This window comes from Muntiacus reevesi, chromosome 8 (genome assembly GCF_963930625.1).
Source record: "Muntiacus reevesi chromosome 8, mMunRee1.1, whole genome shotgun sequence".
NCBI classification, from domain to species: domain Eukaryota; kingdom Metazoa; phylum Chordata; class Mammalia; order Artiodactyla; family Cervidae; genus Muntiacus; species Muntiacus reevesi.
The window spans coordinates 24,254,728-24,273,746 of NC_089256.1; the positions used below are offsets into that span (position 1 = coordinate 24,254,728).

Below are 19,019 nucleotides of genomic sequence, written 5' to 3' on the forward strand. Positions count from 1 at the left end.
ACTAGAAGATGTGGTCCCAGGGAGCCTGAAACAGAAAGTCAGCAAGGGCTGACTCTGGGGAAGACAGTGACATCTGGGCAGCATCATGGTCGTGCTGACGACCATGGCTGTGGGGTCAGATGACAGTGTCTGAGACCCTGTTCTAGGCCAGGTGGTGACCTGAATGCTCTACACCTGCCAAGTCACCTGATTTCACATCCACTCAGCACACAAGATTCTATAAATAGTTGAGAAGCCCAGGCACAGAGAACTTAAGCAACCATCTCCAGGTCACACAGCCCAAAGTATCAGGACTGGGACTGGAAGCCAGCCGTCTGGATATAGGATTGAGAGTCTTACCCAGGCATTCCCCCAGGCCAACTTCAGTGCTAGACACAGAAGGAAGCATGTGTCCAAGGAAATTTACCAAGGCAGCTGTGCTGAAAATTTACAATAGAGGCGGGAAAGAGGAAAATTAACCCTACGGAAAATCGACTCTGTGGTTCTCAGCACAAACACTGCTAGTTCCTCCAAACCACAGAGGTAAAGCATGCATGCTTGCTCAGGGGCTCAGTCGTGCCTGACTCTTTGTGACCCCATGGAACTGTAGCCTGCCAGGTTCCTCTGTCCATGGGATTCTCCAAGCAAGAATACTGGAGGGAGGTGCCACTTCTTACTCCAACAGAGTGTAGTGAAAGTTGCTCAGTCGTGTCTGACTTTGTGCGACCCCACGGATTATACAGTCCATGGAATTCTCCAGGCCAGAATACTGGAGTGGGTAGCCTTTCCTTTCTTCAGGGGATCTTCCCAACCCTGGGATAGAATGAGGTCTCCCTCATTGCAGGCAGATTCTTTACCAGCTGAGCCACAAGGGAAGCCAAACAGAGGTAAAGTGTAAATCCCCAAATATGATGAGAGAAAATGTAGTAAACAGACCATGTGTTTCGCCGACACCAAACGTGATCGCTCAGTTGCTAACAGGGAAAAAGGAAGAACTAGGAAAAGACAATAAAGACAGGGCTGAACACGAACCACTCTGCGCTGAGTGCACCAAGGTGCATGTGTTTGGACTGGAAGGGCCTCAGGAATTCAAGATCATCTGATTTTTAGAGCCAACCATAAACATACATTCAGGTAGTTCAGTTCAGTTGCTCAGTCATGTCCGACTGAGACCCCATGGACCACAGCATGCCAGGCCCCCCTGTCCATCACTAACTCCTGGAATTTACTCAAACTCATGTCCATTGAGTCGGTGATGCCATCCAACCATCTCATCCTTTCTCGCCCCCTTCTCTTCCTGTCTTCAATCTTTCCCAGCATCACAGTCTTTTCAAATGAGTCAGCTCTTTGTATCAGGAGGCCAAAGGATTAGAGTTTCAGCTTCAGCATCAGTCCTTTGATGAACATTCAGGACTGATTTCCTTTAGGATGGACTGGTTGGATCTCCTTGCAGTCCAAGGGACTCTCAAGAGTCTTCTCCAACACCACAGTTCACAAGCATCAATTCTTCTGCACTCAGCTTTCTTCAGAGTCCAACTCTCACATCCATACACAACTACTGGAAAAATCATAGCTTTGACTAGACAGACCTTTGTTGGCAAAGTAATGTCTCTGCTTTTTAATATGCTGTCTAGGTTGGTCAGAACTTTTCTTCCAAGGAGTAAGCGTCTTTTAATTTCATGGTTGCTATCACCATCTGCAGTGATTCTGGAGCCCCCAAAAATAAAGTCAGTCACTGTTTCCACTGTTTCTATCTATCTGACATAAAGTGATGGGACCAGATGCCATGATCTTTGTTTTCTGAATGATGAGCTTTAAGCCAATTTTTTCACTCTCCTCTTTCACTTTCATCAAGTGGTTCTTTAGTTCTCCTTCACTTTCTGCCATAAGGGTGGTGTCATCTGCATATCTGAGGTTCTTGATATTTCTCCCAGAAATCTTGATTCCAGCTTGTCCTTCAGCCAGCCCAGACTTTCTCATGATGTATTCTGCATATAAGTTAAATAAGCATGGTGACAATATACAGCCTTGATGCACTCCTTTTCCTATTTGGAACCAGTCTGTTGTTCCACGTGCAGGTTTAACTGTTGCTTCCTGAGCTGCATACATCTTTTTCAAAGGGCAGATCAGGTGGTCTGGTATTCCCATCTCTTTCAGAATTTTCCACAGTTTATTATGATCCACACAGTCGAAGACTTTGGCAAAGTCAATAAAGCAGAAATTGATGTTTTTCTGGAACTCTCTTGCTTTTTTGATGATCCAGCAGATGTTTGCAATTTGATCTCTGGTTCCTGTGCCTTTTCTAAAACCAGCTTGAACATCTGGTAGTTCACAGTTCACGTACTGTTGAAGCCTGGCTTGGAGAATTTTGAGCATCACTCTGCTAGTGTGTGAGATGAGTGCAATTGTGCGGTAGTTGGAGCATTCATTGGCATTGCCTTTCTTAGGGACTGGAATGGAAACTGACCTTTTCCAGTCCTGTGGCCACTGCTGAGTTTTCCAAATTGGCAGTTTTTAAATGAACTGAATGAAGGGCAGCTCCATCTCCAGGCAGGAAGAAACGGCAGACAGTCTGGTTGGAAATGAACTATTACTGGGTAGACCCCAGAGCTCTCCCACTGAACAGTGAAAGACACAGAGCTTCTGGGGGTACAATTGGGACTAAGGTGATTTTTCCTATTTTCAAATTATTACATCTTTCTCCTGCACTGGCAGGCCAATTTTTTACCACTAGTACCACCTGAGAAGTCCATTGTATCTTTCTCTAGTAGAGAGAACAGCAGTGAATTTTCACATAAGCAAGAGCTTAGAAAACACTCTATGCATGTTTCCCTCCTGGAGAAACATTTAAAGAGACAAGACAAATGACGGGCCTCCCCTGGAGGTCCAGGGGTTAAGGATCCACCGTCCAGTGCATGGGGTGTGGGTTCAGTCCCTGGTCAGGGAGCCAAGACCCCACACGCCCTTCGGCCAGAAAAACCAAATCATAAAACAGAAGCAACGTGGGAACAAATTCAATAAAGACTTCAAAAATGGTCCAGGTTAAAAAAAATCTTAAAAAGAAAAACCAGAAAGAAAGAAGACAAAGGCCCAAATGAGGAAACATACAGGAGCATGTGGGGAATTGGGCAGGTGTAGGTGAGAAGGAGAGGAAGAAAAGTCTAAACAGTCAGAGCGATGGGTTCTGTTGGTCACACACAGTCTGATCCTTCCCAGGCAGTGACCCTGGTGAGCTTCTGATACTTCTTCAATATCAGGTGTACTGAAACGCTAAGCTTTTGGATTGTTGTTGTTGTTCAGTAGCTTGTGCACATGACTTATTGGTTCTTTCTCTGGAGAACCCTGACTCACACAGGCTCCCAACGTCACTGCATGTGGCTCTCAACATCCGCACCTCTGCACACAGAGGAAAACACTCACACTCATGTCCAGGGCACTAGAGGACAGCTGGCTTCAGCCTGTCTGAACCTGCTTCTGGAGTAAGCTTAACGTATTCAAGGCAGATGTTTATTTTTTATTTTTTTTTTTTTAAATATTATTTTATTAGTTGGAGGCCAATAACTTTACAACATTTCAGTGGGTTTTGTCATACATTGACATGAATCAGCCATATAGTTACACGTATTCCCCATCCCGATCCCCCCTCCCACCTCCCTCCCCACCCGACTCCTCAGGGTCCTCCCAGTGCACGCTGTGGTACATATACACCATGGAATATTACTCAGCCGTTAAAAAGAATTCATTTGAATCAGTTCTAATGAGATGGATGAAACTGGAGCCCATTATACAGAGTGAAGTAAGCCAGAAAGATAAAGAACATTACAGTATACTAACACATATATACGGAATTTAGATAGATGGTGGCGATAACCCTATATGCAAAACAGAAAAAGGCAGATGTTTATTAAACAGGGTCTCCTTTGTCACTACTGAGGCCCCATGTTCCTAGTGTGCAAGCCCGGGGCCTGAACATCTGCCCCACTCCCCCTGATCACTCGCTTCATGCGGGGTCTACAGGTGAGCAGGATACTCTGGACAGGAAGCTGCAGGAGAACCTCGGCCACAGGACACCCAGGCAGAGAGGAGCAGGGTGTGGGGAGCCAAGCCTGATGATGTTACTGTCCTGGACGCAGCTCAAGGCCAGGTTTCTAACCCAGCCCAGCCCACTGTCCACAACAAAGGTCTTTCCCAGGGTTTGACCAGATATGCACTCCAGGCACAGAGATGGCATGACAGTGACTTTATTTGTTAACAAGCAGACCCCTCACCTAGGTCAGGATAAAATCCATGACTAAGAAGGATGGAAAGCAGGATGCTGGCTGAATCTCAGGGCCTGGAGGGAACCAGGAGCCAGCCCATCCTGCTAACAGGAAATTCTGGGGCAGAAGGAGACCCCAGACTGGGCTCAAAGCTACAGAAGTTTCAGATTGGCCCTGGAAGGAGTTGGCAATGTGCCAGGTCAGCAACAGGGCTCCGGGGCCGAGGTTGGGATGCAGCAAGCAGGGCGGGAGCACGCGGGCCGGCAGAGCAGGGACACGCAGGAGGCCGGGCGGCAGCAGCTGGGCTGGCAGGAGGAGGCGGGCACGCAGCAGGCGGGGCGGCACACGGGGCGGCAGAGGAGGGACACGGAGGAGGAGGGTCTGCAACTGACCGAGCAGCAGGGGTTGGACTGGCAGCATAAGGAGGCTGAGCAAGGGGAGGCCTCACAGCACACGGGCCTGCAGCAGACAGGCGTGCAACAGACAGGTGTGCAACAGACGGGCCTGCAGCAGACGGGCCTGCAGCAGACGGGCTCACAGCAGACGGGCCTGCAGCAGACGGGCTCACAGCAGACGGGCCTGCAGCAGACGGGCTCACAGCAGGCCTGAGGGCAGGGGGAGGAGGTGCAGCAGGAGGGCTGGCAGCTAGACGTCTGGCAGCATGAGGCCAGGCAGGAGTTGCTGCAGGCTGGCTGGCAGCAGGGGCTGGACTCGCAGCTCACTGGGGCACAGAGGAGGGTCAGGCGGGGGGCCGGGGTGCAGCAGCTGGGGGCACAGCAGGGGGGCTCACAGCAGCTCTCTGGACATTCGTCCACCTGCCAGGAGGAGCCGGTGCAGGAGTCACAGGACCCAGGCAGGCAGACCCGGCTGCTGTAGCTCAAGTCGCTGGAACAGGCAGACAGGGTAGAGAAAGCCATGGTGGGGTTGTGGGGCCAGAGGAGGGTGAGGATGTGAGTGTGAGTGAGTGTGTGTGTGAGTGCCTAGAGCTGCCCAGCTTTATACCTCTCCTTTGTGTTGTATGTTGTCTGGCAGCAGCTTGATGAAGTCTTTCCTTCCTTGTTTTTGTTTAGTGTCTTGCTCTGTTTTGGCAGCACTGGTCACTGTCTGTAAATACCTTTGACTGGTGAGGCTCCTGAGTGGAGGCAGGGATATCCTGCCCATGTTTGTCTCCAGAGGAAAGATAATAACAAAGCTTTTGATGCGTTTGCAAGGACAGTAGCAGCCAGGTAACTTTCTGAGAGCAATGGCCCTCTGCTCCAGTGGGGACAGCAGTTGCTCTTGTAAACAAAACTCCTAGTCCCAAGGAAGGGATGAGAGCCAATCCCAGAATCAGGGCTTTGAGAGAAGGGAGGTATGTTCAGGAGTGGACAGGTCTGGCCATGCCCCACTAGCGTGGCTGCAGGGTGTGAGCTGATACTGTGGTTGTTGGGGGAGACGAGGGGACCTGTGTCTACCAGGAGTGAACCCTGGGTCAGATGTGAGGGGCTGTGTCCTCCTGGGGCAGAGACTGGCTCACAGAGAATGGCTCGGATGCCGACGCAGGCTAGCCCAGAGCAAATGACCACTGGAGCAATTGCCTTTTGCTGCATTGCAGCTGAGCTTTTATAGAAGCTGCACAAAAGAGTCTTAATGCTCACACCTTCCTCCTCTCCTCACAGTCCAGACAATGTCAGGGGCTCCTGCAGCCCTGGGTGCTGATTAGAACAACATCTCCTCCCTCAAGGACCCCTTCCACTGGTAGGAGTTCACCAGGATGAGGTCCTGGAGTCTGCATAGCAAACGTCAGTAGGAGGGCCTGGTTGTCCGAGAGCCTTGTGCACAGACACCTGCACAGTGCGTCTCCAGAACTCCATCTACAGCTGTGACCTAGTGAGCACAGCGGCATCTGGCCACAACCCTGTGTGTCCTCATTTTTCAGCCATTGTGTTCTTCCAAGTCTCTGAAGGGGCAAGGGCAGGACCTTGGTGATGTCCTTGTCTGCAGGTAGCCCCCAGATTCCATAGAAGACTTGTCAGGGGCCAGTGGGCTTCTGAGTTCCAGCCTTCACTGACCTCTGATGAGTGGGGCTGGGCACGCGACTGTAGGACGGCTTGGCAGTCAGACCACAACGGAGAAATATTATCTTAAAGAAATAATAGGTTAAAACTGTATAAATGTAATGAACAACTTTAACCTACACATCCAGGAGGTTGAATAAATGCCAAATAAGTTACACACATAAGAGTCACAAACAGATACATCCTAGTAAATACACTGAAAGTCAAAAGCAGAAGGAGAAAAATGCTGAGTCACTCACAAGGGAATCCCAGTAAGACTTACAGCTGGCTTTCCATCAGAAACAATGGAGACCCGAGTCAATGGGACCATGTATTCTCAAATTGCTCAAAGTATAAACTGTCAATCATAATGCTATATACACTCTCTGACATAAATCACACAAGGATCCTCTCTGACCCACCTCCCAGAGTAAGGGAAATAAAAGCAAAAATAAACAAATGGGACCTAATTAAACTTAAAAGCTTTTGCACAACGAAGGAAACTATAAGTAAGGTGAAAAGACAGCCTTCAGAATGGGAGAAAATAATAGCAAATGAAGCAACTGACAACGAATTAATCTCAAAAATATACAAGCACTCCTGTAGCTCAATTCCAGAAAAATAAATGACCCAATGAAAAAATGGGCCAAAGAACTAAACAGACATTTCTCCAAGGAAGACATACAGATGGCTAACAAACACATGAAAAGATGCTCAACATCACTCATTATCAGAGAAATGCAAATCAAAACCACAATGAGGTACCATCTCATGACAGTCAGAATGGCTGCTACCCAAAAATCTAAAAACAATAAATGCTGGAGAGGGTGTGGAGAAAAGGGAACCCTCTTACACTGTTGGTGGAAATGCAAACTAGTATAGCCACTATGGGGAACAGTGTGGAGATTCCTTAAAAAACTGGAAATAGAACTGCCATATGACCCAGTAATCCCACTGCTGGGCATACACACCGAGGAAGCCAGAATTGAAAGAGACATGTGTACCCCAATGTTCATCGCAGCACTGTTTATAATAGCCAGGTCATGGATGTCTCTGTGTCAACAATGAAGACTCAGCACAACCAAAAAAAATTGTTTAAGTTATTTAAAAAAATTTTTTTTAAAAAGCTAATTCTATAAAGCTCTTAGAGAAAAATTTGGAATAAATCTTCATGTCCTCAGATCTGGCACTGGATTCTAAGATATGGCTTTAAAAGTATAAGCAAGAAAAAAAAATAGGTAAATATGACTTCATCAAAATTAAAACATTTTGTACTTCAAAGGAGACCATCAAGAAAGTGAAAATACAATCCATAGAATGGGGAAAAATACTTGAAAATCCTGTATAGCACAAGGATATATATATAGGATATATAAAGAACTCTCATAACACAACAATTTAAAAGGCAAATAATCCAATTAAAAACTAGGCAGAGGACTTGAATAGACATTCCTCCAAAGAAGAGACATAAATGGCCGGTATGCACATGAAAAAATACACACCATCACTACTCATCAAGGGAATGAAATCAAAGCCACAGTGAGATACTGCTTCATGCCCACAAAGGTCACTAGAATAATGAAGTCAGATACCAACAAAGGTTGGGGAGGATGTGGAGAAACCACAACCTTCATCCAGGGCTGATGGGGATGCCAGATGGTGCAGCGACTTTGAGAGACAATCTGGCAATTTCTAAAATGTTAATCCATTGATGTAAGAGCCATCAACTCCACCAAGTATATACCCATGAGAGATGAAAATCCATGCCCCTACAAAAATGTGCACGTGAATGTTTATAGTAGCATTATTCATAATACCCAGAAGACAGCAACAAGCCAAACGTCCATCAGTGATGGATGGGGTGATCAAAATGTGGTATATCCTCACAGTAATCTACGGAGTGGCCACAAAAAGGAATGAAGCACTGATACACGTTATGACACGGGTGAACCTTGGACACATACCACACAAGTCATTGACAAAGACCATACATTATATGATTCCAGTGCTATGAAATGTCCAGGCAAACCCAAAGATAATGTAAAGTCAATGGTTGCTGCCTAGGGCTGGGGGTGGGGAGTGTGGGGTGAAGGGTGGGAGCCCATGGGCTAAGGGCTTCCTTCTGAGGTAAGAGGCATGAGCTACAACAGGCTGTGGTGAGGGTTGCGCTTGGAGGTTGACTCCACCCAACGCCCCGACATGTGCACCTCAGATATCCGAATCACGGCTCAACAAACCTTTTTTTAAAAAAGTTACTGAGAATCACAGGAAATAAAGAGATGGAGTCAATTTTCTGGGAGACCCATGGATTGGATCTTGTTCAAGAAAGTAGCTGACATGACAAAGACTTTTACCTGAGAACTGGAAATTACAAAAAATAGAAGACAATGGAGATTATAGTACTGAAAACACAATGGCTGGAGCTGAAAACTCAGCAGATGGGTTTGCAGGTAGATTGTGCGGAATGAAAGCAGAGAGGATGAGCGAGCAGAAGTCCCTGGAGAGTATCAGGATGGAATCACAGTTGACAGAAAACCCACAGCGAGAGTCTCGGTTATGGAAGGATGGGGCTTTCTAGGTGGCTCAGTGGTAAAGCATCCACCTGCCAATGCAGGAGACACAGGAGACGTGGGTTCAATCCCTAGGTCGGGAAGATCTCTTGGAGGAGGAAATGGCAACCCACTCCAGTATTCTTCCCTGGAAAATTCCATTGGCAGAGGAGCCTGGTGGGCTATAGTCCATGGAGTCACAAATAGCTGGACACAACTGAGCCCGCATGGACACTGCTAAGAGAAGACGGAGGATCCTGACTTGGAACATGAAGGATGGGTTGCATGCCTAGCAAGTGCCTCTCCTGGACCCTGCAGAACCTTCCAGAGTGCTCCCATCCTGGCAGGAGAGGATGGGGATGTTAGCTGAATCTGGGCTGGATGGGACTGCAAATCACAGGTAAGCAGACCCCAGAAGGGTATGTTTTGTTATTTTGTTCACATTTCCTGCCATAGGATGTCAAAGTAAAACCTGTGGCATCATCCCTCGCCTTTGACAGCTAAGCACACCGGAAGGTTACAGGTGTTGTACAGACCCCTGGCGACGCTCACACAGGCTCTGCCTGCACACTCACAGCAATGGGCACCTCAGTATCTACCAAGGCCGGCCACTCTTGAGCTCTTGATGGGCGGGTCATGCCCTCTGCACACTCTGGCACTGGGAACATGCAAAGGCACAGGGGTAAGCCAGAGGCTCTACAGGTAGGGCAGGAGGAGTCACTGACCTTAGGGGGGAGGCTGGGGGCTCTCAAGGTCACAACGATGGAAAATTCCTCCGGGAAGAGGTCACATCTGAAGAAAATCCTCGAGGCAGGGAAGCTCAGGGCATGGGGTGCGGCGGCTGAGAGCTGGAGTCCTCGAGCACCTTGGACCTGCATCACCCTGACCCCGACTGCAGAGCCATCGGGAGGGACCGCCTCTGCCAGCACATCCAGGGGCCGCAGGTCTGTGTCAAGGAAATCACAGGAGGGTTACAGGGTGCCCGGGTGTGACTTCAGCATCTTCACAAGAGCTCTGCAAGCTGGGTGTCACAACTTCCCTCTAACCAGTGAGCAGGCAGAGGCACGGAGAGCTTACAACCCAATGGGTCTGCCGTGACCTCTCCTTCCCACGCCTCCACCTTGTCCTCCCATTGACAGGCGCTGTGCTGGGCCTGCTGGAGGTCCAGGAAGGCCCCGCCTAGCCCCAGGTGTCCAGGAGACAGGTTCCCACGCGGGAAGCATCCGGGTCTGGACGCGGCAGGTACCGCATCCATGCCCCGCAGAGCCGTCTGTAAGGTTCCCTGTGCTGCTGGAGGGCGGGCACCTGACAAGACCTGGACTCACCCCGGCCCGGGCACTGCCTCCTCCACACACTGTAGAAGAGCAGGCAGGCTCCTGTTCTGAAGTTCAAGGTCATCAGACAAAACACACCCAAGGCCAGATGGTAGGAAAGGACAGTGGGGAGCCGGGTGAGCACCTGTGACTAGTGGCGGGGGTCGTGTCAACCCCACCACCCCGTGGTCCCACAGTGGGAGGGAAGGACTGGCTCGGGGCAGAGCCCATGGCTGCCCCTTGGACCCTTCCAGACTTGACCTCCATGTGTCAGGCCTTGGCTGGGATAAGTGACAGGCACGTGCGAATGAAAAGCCACTCCCCAGAGCTGTCTCCCTAGGGGCCTGGCGGTCCTGCTAGCAGGCCTGAGCCTGAATGGAGCTGGCAGTCAGGGCACTATGGGGATGGGTCAGCAAAGTCAGCAGGGCTGCGACCATGAGAACAAAGGATGCCCCAGTGCACTCCCACCGCACTCAGGCCCAGCCCCACCTGCCCCAAGGCTGCTCTGCTCAGCCCCAGAGGGTGACCAGAGTGGGCTTTGTGGAGGCTCCCAGCGACGGGGTGTCACAAACGGGGAGGATGAAGCAGAAGACAAGGAGCGTGTTTTCTCCATTAAATTAAGGGGATTTAGGAAGGGAAAGGTCTCTCCAAACCAGCTAAGAGGAAAAACACTGAGTCCAGAGAAGAGAGGAGTGAAGTGAAAGTCGCTCAATTGTGTCTGCCTTTTTGGAACCCCATGGGCTATACAGTCCAGGCCAGAATACTGGAGTGGGTGGCCTTTCCCTTCTCCAGGGGATCTTCCCAATTCAGGGACCGAACACAGGTCTTCCGCATTGCAGGCGGATTCTTTACCAGCTGAGCCACAAGGGAAGCCCAGGAATACTGGAGTGGGTAGCCTATCCCTTCTCCAGCGGAACTTCCCGATCCAGGAATTGAACCGGGGTCTCCTGCATTGCGGGCGATAGCCACTCAAAGTCAGAGCGCAAAACGTGGAAGGTCAGCGGTGAGAGGGACCAGAGCAGACCAGAGTGGGCGGGGGGAGGGACGAGGTCCAGAGAACAGAGGGATTCTACCCAGAAGGCAGGAAATTCTTACTGGGAAAGTGGGTGGCCTCAACAAGCAAGGGACTCGGGCTCTTAAAACCAGACCACACTGTCCAACCCCCAGTGCTCAACAAGTTTCAGAGTTAAGGGCCATCAAGCCTGGGGCACACAGCCAGGGATGCTGATGTCCTCCTGGAGAGGGCCAGGGGCCATCCTCGTGTGTCTGGAGGCACCCCACCGGGTGTGGACATACCCGAGGGTGCAGGGCCTGAGGGCAGGCTGGACACCGATTTGAGGCTCACACCAGCTGGGCAGCAGCACTGGGGACCCAGGGATGTGGTGGCCTGAGCAGGGTCTGGGAGGACAGACAGGTGAGACCCTCTGGAGGATGTGGTGAGGGAGGGATGGATGCTGCTCTGTGATGGGAGGGCAGGTCACGATTGTCATTTCCACCACTGAATATGAGAAGCGGCATGTGGTGGGGGCCTTCGCTTTGGAAAGCACGCCTGCTGCAAACTACACTACTCATGGATTGGACTCTGATGTACCTGAACATCGAGGGCAGGAGCATTAGCTGTGTGTGTAGGGGGCGGGGTTCCCAGACAGATGCCAGGGTCGGAGGTGGAGGGGAGTCTGTTTCGGGAGCAGGATCCTGACCCCAGCCTTGGGCTGCCCAGGTGAGGGGTGAGGTTGTACCTGGGCAGGGCCCCTGGAGAGCCTGGGGCTGTAAGTGAACATTGCTCACCCTACATTCACCCACAAAATGAGAGACACAGGGTACACGGGCCTTGTCTGGCAGTGGGCCCACTGTCAAGGTTTTAGCTATGGCCCCACAGGGGTCCAGCCGCTCCTTCAAGAAATATGTGCCCTCCACCAGGCAGGCCACCCAGCTGCTGGGGCAAGACTTGACCTGGCCAAGCCCCAGGCACGGCAAGTAGGGAGACCTGGATTCCACTAATCCCAGCTCAAGCCTCTCCCTCCATTGTTAACTGAGACAGCCTCTTCCTAGTACCCTGCCCCCCCACCACTCCACTACCCACTGTGCAGCCCAAGCAGCCTCTACACCCCCGCCCTGCCAAGGGTTCTGCAGGTTAAAGAGACAGTGTGTTCGTCTTCCTGGGGAAGTCCCGCTGATGCAGGAACCACTGAGTGACTGATTTCATAAAGGTCAGGGTTCACAAAGGACATTTGGACAGGCAGTGATGGAGTTCAGCAAGATAACTCTAATAGATGTGGCACGGTCACCAGTACCTTCTGGGAGACTGGACACACAGATGGACAATGGCCAAGCCATAGACACATGGCCAGAGAGGTCTGCCCTATAACCTCTGCAGTGACCAGCCTGGAAGCCAGCCCACAGCCTTTGCACTGTTGCCCAGAACGTGATCAGTGACCACCAGCTTCCCTAACATTTGTCCCCAAGTCCAGTTCAGGGCCATATGGGGAAAACCAGACCTGCTCCTTGACCGGGGCACATGGGCACAGCTTCTGGTCCACCCCGCTTTGCACGCCAACAGCCTCCGTCAGACCACACCCGGGCCTTTCTGGCCACTCCAGGCTGTGCCTGAGCCTCTGCCAAACCCAGGTGACAGTGGCAGACTGCCTGTTGGAGCCAGCGTGGAATAGACTGGCTTGTTCTCCTTTGGGTCTTGTTCTCATTTGAGTGGTCTTCATCTATTCCACAAAAGCTTCTTGAAATGCCAGTTTCCAAAATAAACAGTTGTCCCCTGGTGCTCATAATTTAGCAAAGAGGATGTAGCAGCCACAGAGAGATGAACTCAAAGCCGGCTAGGCTGAGGTCCTAACCCTGACCTCAGCCTCATAAGCCCTGACCCACGATTGACTCGCTGCACCTTCTGAGCCTCAATTGCCTCGTCTGTAAGATGGGAGGGTGGTGACTGGCCCTGTCGGTTACTCAGCGCAGCTGAAGAAAGAGCTGAGCAACCTGGGGCTGGAGGAGCTGATCACAGCAACAGACAAGGCAGAAAGCAAAACCCTATCTTCCCCTGGAAGGGAGCCCACTGGGGCCAGGCCAGGGACCCTGGGACAAAAGCCTCCTGCAGAATGAGCCCCGGGGCTGGAAAGGGAGTGGCAGGAAGGGCCGGAGTGTGGAAGTGTCTTCAAAGGAGGCCTGAGAGGAGGCCCGGGGCTGGGGACACAGAGCTCCCTCCAGAACGGCAGTGCCTGGCTGTGTCCCGAATCTGGGCAGGGTAGCATCCTGGAGAGGCCTGTGGGGAGGCCTGAGGTTGACCGAGAGAGTATGCAAAGTGTTTCTGGACAGAAGCCAGGCTCTTCATGTTCGAGAATAATCCCTTAGGGAGGCCTCCTATATGGGGACCAGGGACCATGAAGCCTGAGGTTATTCGTTGGGTGGGGTGCGGGGAGGAACAACTGCCTTTGTTGGATGCCCAGGTGTGAGCCACAGGCCAGCTTCAGATGGTTTCTGAGATGGCTCCTCCATTAGAGGTGGGAAGGGAGGGAGAACAGACAGCCAACGAGGTCTTCTTCATTATGGATTTCATTGAGTTCCCTGGGAGCTCAGGGACTAGGAGCAAGTTCACTACCAAGAATTAGGGGTCCCTGCAGGGCAGTGAGACTGACCACACTGCCTGAGCAACAGAGAGTCCAGTTTGGGCCCAAGGAGAGGCAGATGGACCAGTGACGGGGTGAGATGAGAGCTCAGACACCCTCAGGCAGGATGACAGCAGTTCAGGCACCATGGAGGTATAGTTAGTAAGGAGGAATGGTTGACCTGTGGGTGGTGATGGGAAAGTTGGGGTTCAGCAGAGAGAAAAACCCAGGCCCATTCCTCTCTCAACAGGGCACACAGAGTCAGCTCCAGGCAGGATGGGAAGTGGGACCTCCAAGTTAGAGGGAGAGGTTGGGGGCTGTCTTTGTGATCTGAGGTTACGGAAGGTTTCTCAACACTAGATAACAAACCATCAGGAGGAAGCTGGATCATCTGCTCACATCAAAACAAGAATTTCTGCCCAAGAAAGGACACCATGGGCCACGCTGTATTCACAGAAGAGAGCCCGGGCAGGATTTAAAACTGACAAGGAGTCAACACACAGCAGGAGCAAGACACCCAGGACACCAGCAAGGAAAACATGAGAACAGTCGTTGCCCCGAAGGCAGGCAACCTGAGAAAGAAACAGCCCAAACAGCCTGATCAGTCAGATAAAAGCAAATTGCACAGCGACAAGATATCATTTCCCCCTGTTACACTGGTTAAAAAAGGAAACAGGGAAAAATATTCAGATGGAGCCCAGAAACAACCTACGCATCCATCGACAGGTGAGCAGAAGAATATGTGGTACGTATACACAATGGAATATTACTCAGCCATAAAAAAGAATGAATTAATGCCATTTGCAGCAACATGGATGAAACTAGAGAGTATTATACTAGGCAGAGAAAATCACACAAAGACAATACCATATGATGTCATTTATATATGGAACCTAACATATAACACAAATGAACTTATCTGCAAAATAGAAACAGACATAGACACACAGAGGACAGACCTCTGGTTGCCAAGAAGTGTGGTGGGAGAGGGAAGGATTGGGAGTTTGGGATTGGCAGATGCAAACTATTATATGTAGGATGGATAAACAACAAGGGATCACTGTAGAGCACAGGTAATCATATTCAGCATCCTATCATAAACCATAATAAAAAAAAATATAAAAGAGAAGGCATATGTATATATAGTATAACGGAATCGCTTCACTGTACAGAATAAATTAACAATATTGTAAATCAGCCAGATTTCAACTTAAATAGAAGATGGAGCACAAAAGGGGGAAATCATTCCTGTCCCTGTTCTGTGTTTAAATCGGCTTTTCTTCACTTTTTTAAAAGGCGCTGAAGGGATGTGGAGGGAGGCTGGGCCACTGGACTTCGAATGAGATGGCTGTCTCGGCTTGAGCCTGGAGTGTCCCTGGGACATCCACAGCCTGGAAAGCCACAGCTGTGTGGTGACCGGGCCGCGGAAGCTACAGGGGAGGTGTCAAGACAGCAGGATGCCAGCAATGAATGAACAGCAGGCATGAAGAGACCCCAGGGTCAGCTTGGGCTAAGCCCTTCTCTTGCATCCACACTTTTGAACTCACACACATCCCCTCCCTCGTCACCCTCCAAGGTCTGCGTTAGCCCCGGAGCCAAGGGCTCTCAGAATTCGGGAAGTTGTCCAGAGGGCCCATCAGAGGGTACAGTGACAACCATGGCCTTGGCACAAGCTCTCCTGCAACCTGACCTCTCAGAGGCCTGAGAGGACCCCCTTTCCTGTGGGGTTGCGGGAGGGATTGGAACATCGTCAGGCAGTCAGGAGCTGCCCCCCGAGTCAGACTGCCCCCCAGTGATGGGCAGATGGACCGCCCACCCCGCAAGGCCAGTGCAGTCAGTCCTGTGCTAGGCCACTTTGTAGGTCCCACTTTAACATTCCTGTGAATTTGCGAGAAGCTCTGTGTCTGCCTATGAAAGGACAGCTGCTGGGGCTGGCTGCAAGCAGGTCCCCTAAGAGCCACGTAGCTGGCAAGCAGCTGACTTTAGTTCACGTCGTGTAAACAGGTAACAGGGCTTCCAGGATCCCTCAGTCAGCTGATGCAGGGAAGTCCGCACACGGAGTGGAACCAGTCCAAACCTGAACCTTCCTTTCTCGGATGTTCTCTATAGGGTCCAGCAACTGCCTGACCTCACCAGGCGCCTGGATATTCAGGAGACAAAGACAGCACACGCATCACGCAGGCAGCGGGGCTGGCACGCAGACAAGGGGGTTGGGACAGGATGCTCAGCTGCCTGCAGGGTCCCACCCACAGAAGGCGGTGCCAGTGGTCCAAAGAGCCTCCTCCCTGTCTTCTCCTGCCAGGAGCAGAGGTGGGTGAAGCCAGGATGGAGGGGCAGCACCCGCCCCAGGGACCTTTGCAATAGAAACACCGCTCACTCCTGCAGGGCACGATTATCCCGTGATCCAACCAGCTTTTCGTGTTCCCTTTTCGAGCGTCCTCCTGGTGAGTGAAAACATGACAGTGATGAATGGGGCTGCAGTGGCCTCGGGCTGGAGGAGGTGGAAGTCCAAACACTCAGCAACCAGAGGCTCGGCTGCTTCCAAATCCTGTGCGTGCGAGTGCTCTGACTCTATTATCCTGAAAACTTGTGCAATGATGAAATCAGAGTGAAAAAGAGCCGTGGAGACCAGACCATTTCAAGCCTCCAGTTACAGACCAGGATGGCCAGCACAGAGACGCGTGTGCATGCAGCTGAAGGAGAGGAAAGGTCTGTGGTCCCAGGGCTTCCAGGAGGAAAGGAAGACGGTATCAAGTCAACCATAGAGGCTTCGCTTGAAGAAACTTAAACTAAAGGGGCAAATGGAATCCACCGTGAGCAGAAGGGAGGAGAAGGATGGAAATCACTGTGACCGAAACAAAAGGAAAATTCACTGAAACCAAAGCTGGGTCTTGGAGAAGATCAATAAAATTGATAAACTTCTACCGGACTGATGGGGGCGGGGGTGGAATAAGAAGAAACGATTATCAATGTCAAAAAAGGAAAAATGAGATATCATTGAACATTTTTCAAAAGCTAATAGAAAAGAGACTCACAGACATAGAGAACAGATTTGTGGTTGCCAGGGGAGAGGGGAGAAGGAAAGGGATGGAGTGGGAGCTTGGGATTAACAGATGCAAACTATTATCTATAGGGTGGATAAACAGCAAGGTGTCACTATGGAGCACAGGCAACTATATTCAACATCCTGTGATTAAACCACAATGGAAAAGAATTTGAAAATGAATATATAAACATATATGTATAACTGAATCACTTTGCAGTACAGCAGAAGTTAATATAAGATTATAAGTCGGTTATACTTCAATAAAATAAAATTTTAAAAGGAGGAACTAAAAGAACAATGAAGAGACTCTACAAATAGCATTATGCCTGCATATCCGAATCTTAGACGAAATGGACCAATCCCTTGATAGGCAGAGACTGTAACTGAGTAGGACCCTTCATGGGCCAGACCCTCCCTCCACGTCCTCCACTTGCCTCTTGTTCGTAGACAAACTTTTCATACTGTTTGTGGGGTTCTTGCGGCAAGAATACTGGAACAGTTTGCCATTTCCTTCTCTAGTGGACCATGTTTTGTGGCCACTCTTCTGACGAATGACTCGTCTGTCTTGGGTGGCCCGAAATAGCATGGCTCATTGTTTCATTGAGTTACCCAAGCCCCATTGCCACAACAAGGCTGTGATCCATGAAGGGTTAGTGAATAGTGATATCCCAATGCTGGTTTCAAAGACCTGGTAGCTGATCTACACTTCCATGTGATGTTAACACCAGAGAAAGCTGGAGAGGGGCATATGTGACTTCTTTGCGCTCCTTGTGTGGTTATTCCATAAAATAAAAAAATCACCCCACAAGTTCAGACCATGCCTGGACCAGCAGACGGCCTATGTGTGCTCTGAACCTGTCAGGCCACCTACTGCCTGCACCCCGCCTTTCACGAATGTCCCTAAGGAAGGAGAAAGGACTCCTGCTCGACTCCTTCCACCCAGAGCCTGGCCTTGTGTCAGCCTCAGGGCAGGGACAGCACTTACTAGGGGCTGGTTGTGTCCCGAGAAGATGCTGCTGCCCCAGCCCCAGTACCTGTGAGCTTGACCTTATTTGGAAATAGGGTCTTTGCAGATTAATCAAGGTACGATGAGGTCTCCTGGGTGTCTCTTAATCCCACCTGACTCGTGTTCTCATCGAAAGGGGAAGTTTGGACACAGACATGTGCCCGTGTGAAAAATGCCCTATGATGATGGAAGCAGAGATTGGAGTGATGCTTCTACAAGTGATGGAACTCCAAGAATTGCCAGAAAGGTCACAGAATCCAGGGGAGAGCTAAGAGACCCTGGGACAGCTTGTCCCCCAGAGCCTCAGATGGCGTTAATCTCCGATGTCGGACATTCAGACTAAGACCCATTCGTGTTGTGTGAGCTGGCCAGTCTGTGGGGCTGTCACTGCTGCCTTGAACGCTGGGCCAGGGCTGCCTGCTGACCAGGACTCACATTATCTTTATTTAGAACCAAACACACCTCCTCTCTGACCTTCCAGTCACACAACATTGTTCAGCCAGACCAGCAACCCCAGGAGTGCTCACCCTGACCAGGCCAGGACCCAGCGCCCACAGACACAGGTCCACCTCTGCCCCTAGTGACACTGGTGAAAACAACAGGATAGCTTACACTCCACCCAGGGTTGCTTTCTAGACGAAAAACAAGTAAAGACGTTCAAAGCTGACTTCAAGAGAGAGCTGAGCTCCTGGGACAGAAACAGTTGCCACTTGTTCTCTGAATCTGCTCTCAACAGCGACCAGGAAAGAGGGTGTAGAACCTCCCCCAGGACAATACACACACCAGGAGAGGAAACAAAAACCAGCGGCCCGGACACTTCACACGCTCACTCACGCACACACTCTCATCCTCACCTTCCTCCAGCCCCTCCACCACCACCATGGCTGCCTGCACCTTGCTACGGCAGCTGGATCTGTCTGCCCGGGTCCTGTGACTCCTGCACCGGCTCCTCCTGATGGACGGAGGAGGACAACTATCCAGAGAGCTGCTGCGAGGTCCCCTGCTGCGCCCCCAGCTGCTGCACCCCGGCCCCCCGCCTGACCCTCCTCTGGGCCCCAGTGAGCTGTGAGTCCAGCTCCTGCTGCCAACTAGTCTGTAGCTACTCCTGCCCGGCCTCATGTGGCCAGCAGTCCAGCTGCCAGCCCTCCTGCTGCACCTCCTCCCCCTGCCAGCAGGGCTGCTGCAGACCCGTCTGCTGCAGGCCTATCTGCTGCAGG

General features: G+C 50.9%; 2 protein-coding genes across 2 annotated transcripts in view; both read right to left on the reverse strand.

Moving 5' to 3' along the window:
• TSPEAR (thrombospondin type laminin G domain and EAR repeats) overlaps nt 1-19,019 on the reverse strand; it is a 180,463-nt gene that overhangs the window by 86,474 nt on the left and 74,970 nt on the right. The window contains exon 2 of the mRNA XM_065943597.1: nt 9,549-9,769. Coding sequence (XP_065799669.1) covers nt 9,549-9,769 — 221 coding nt within the window. The remainder of the gene's footprint in view (nt 1-9,548; nt 9,770-19,019) is intronic.
• On the reverse strand, nt 4,439-5,155 carry LOC136173121 (keratin-associated protein 10-8-like). Its single transcript, XM_065942448.1, has one exon. The coding sequence runs from the start codon at nt 5,153-5,155 to the stop codon at nt 4,439-4,441; it is 717 nt and encodes a 238-aa protein (XP_065798520.1).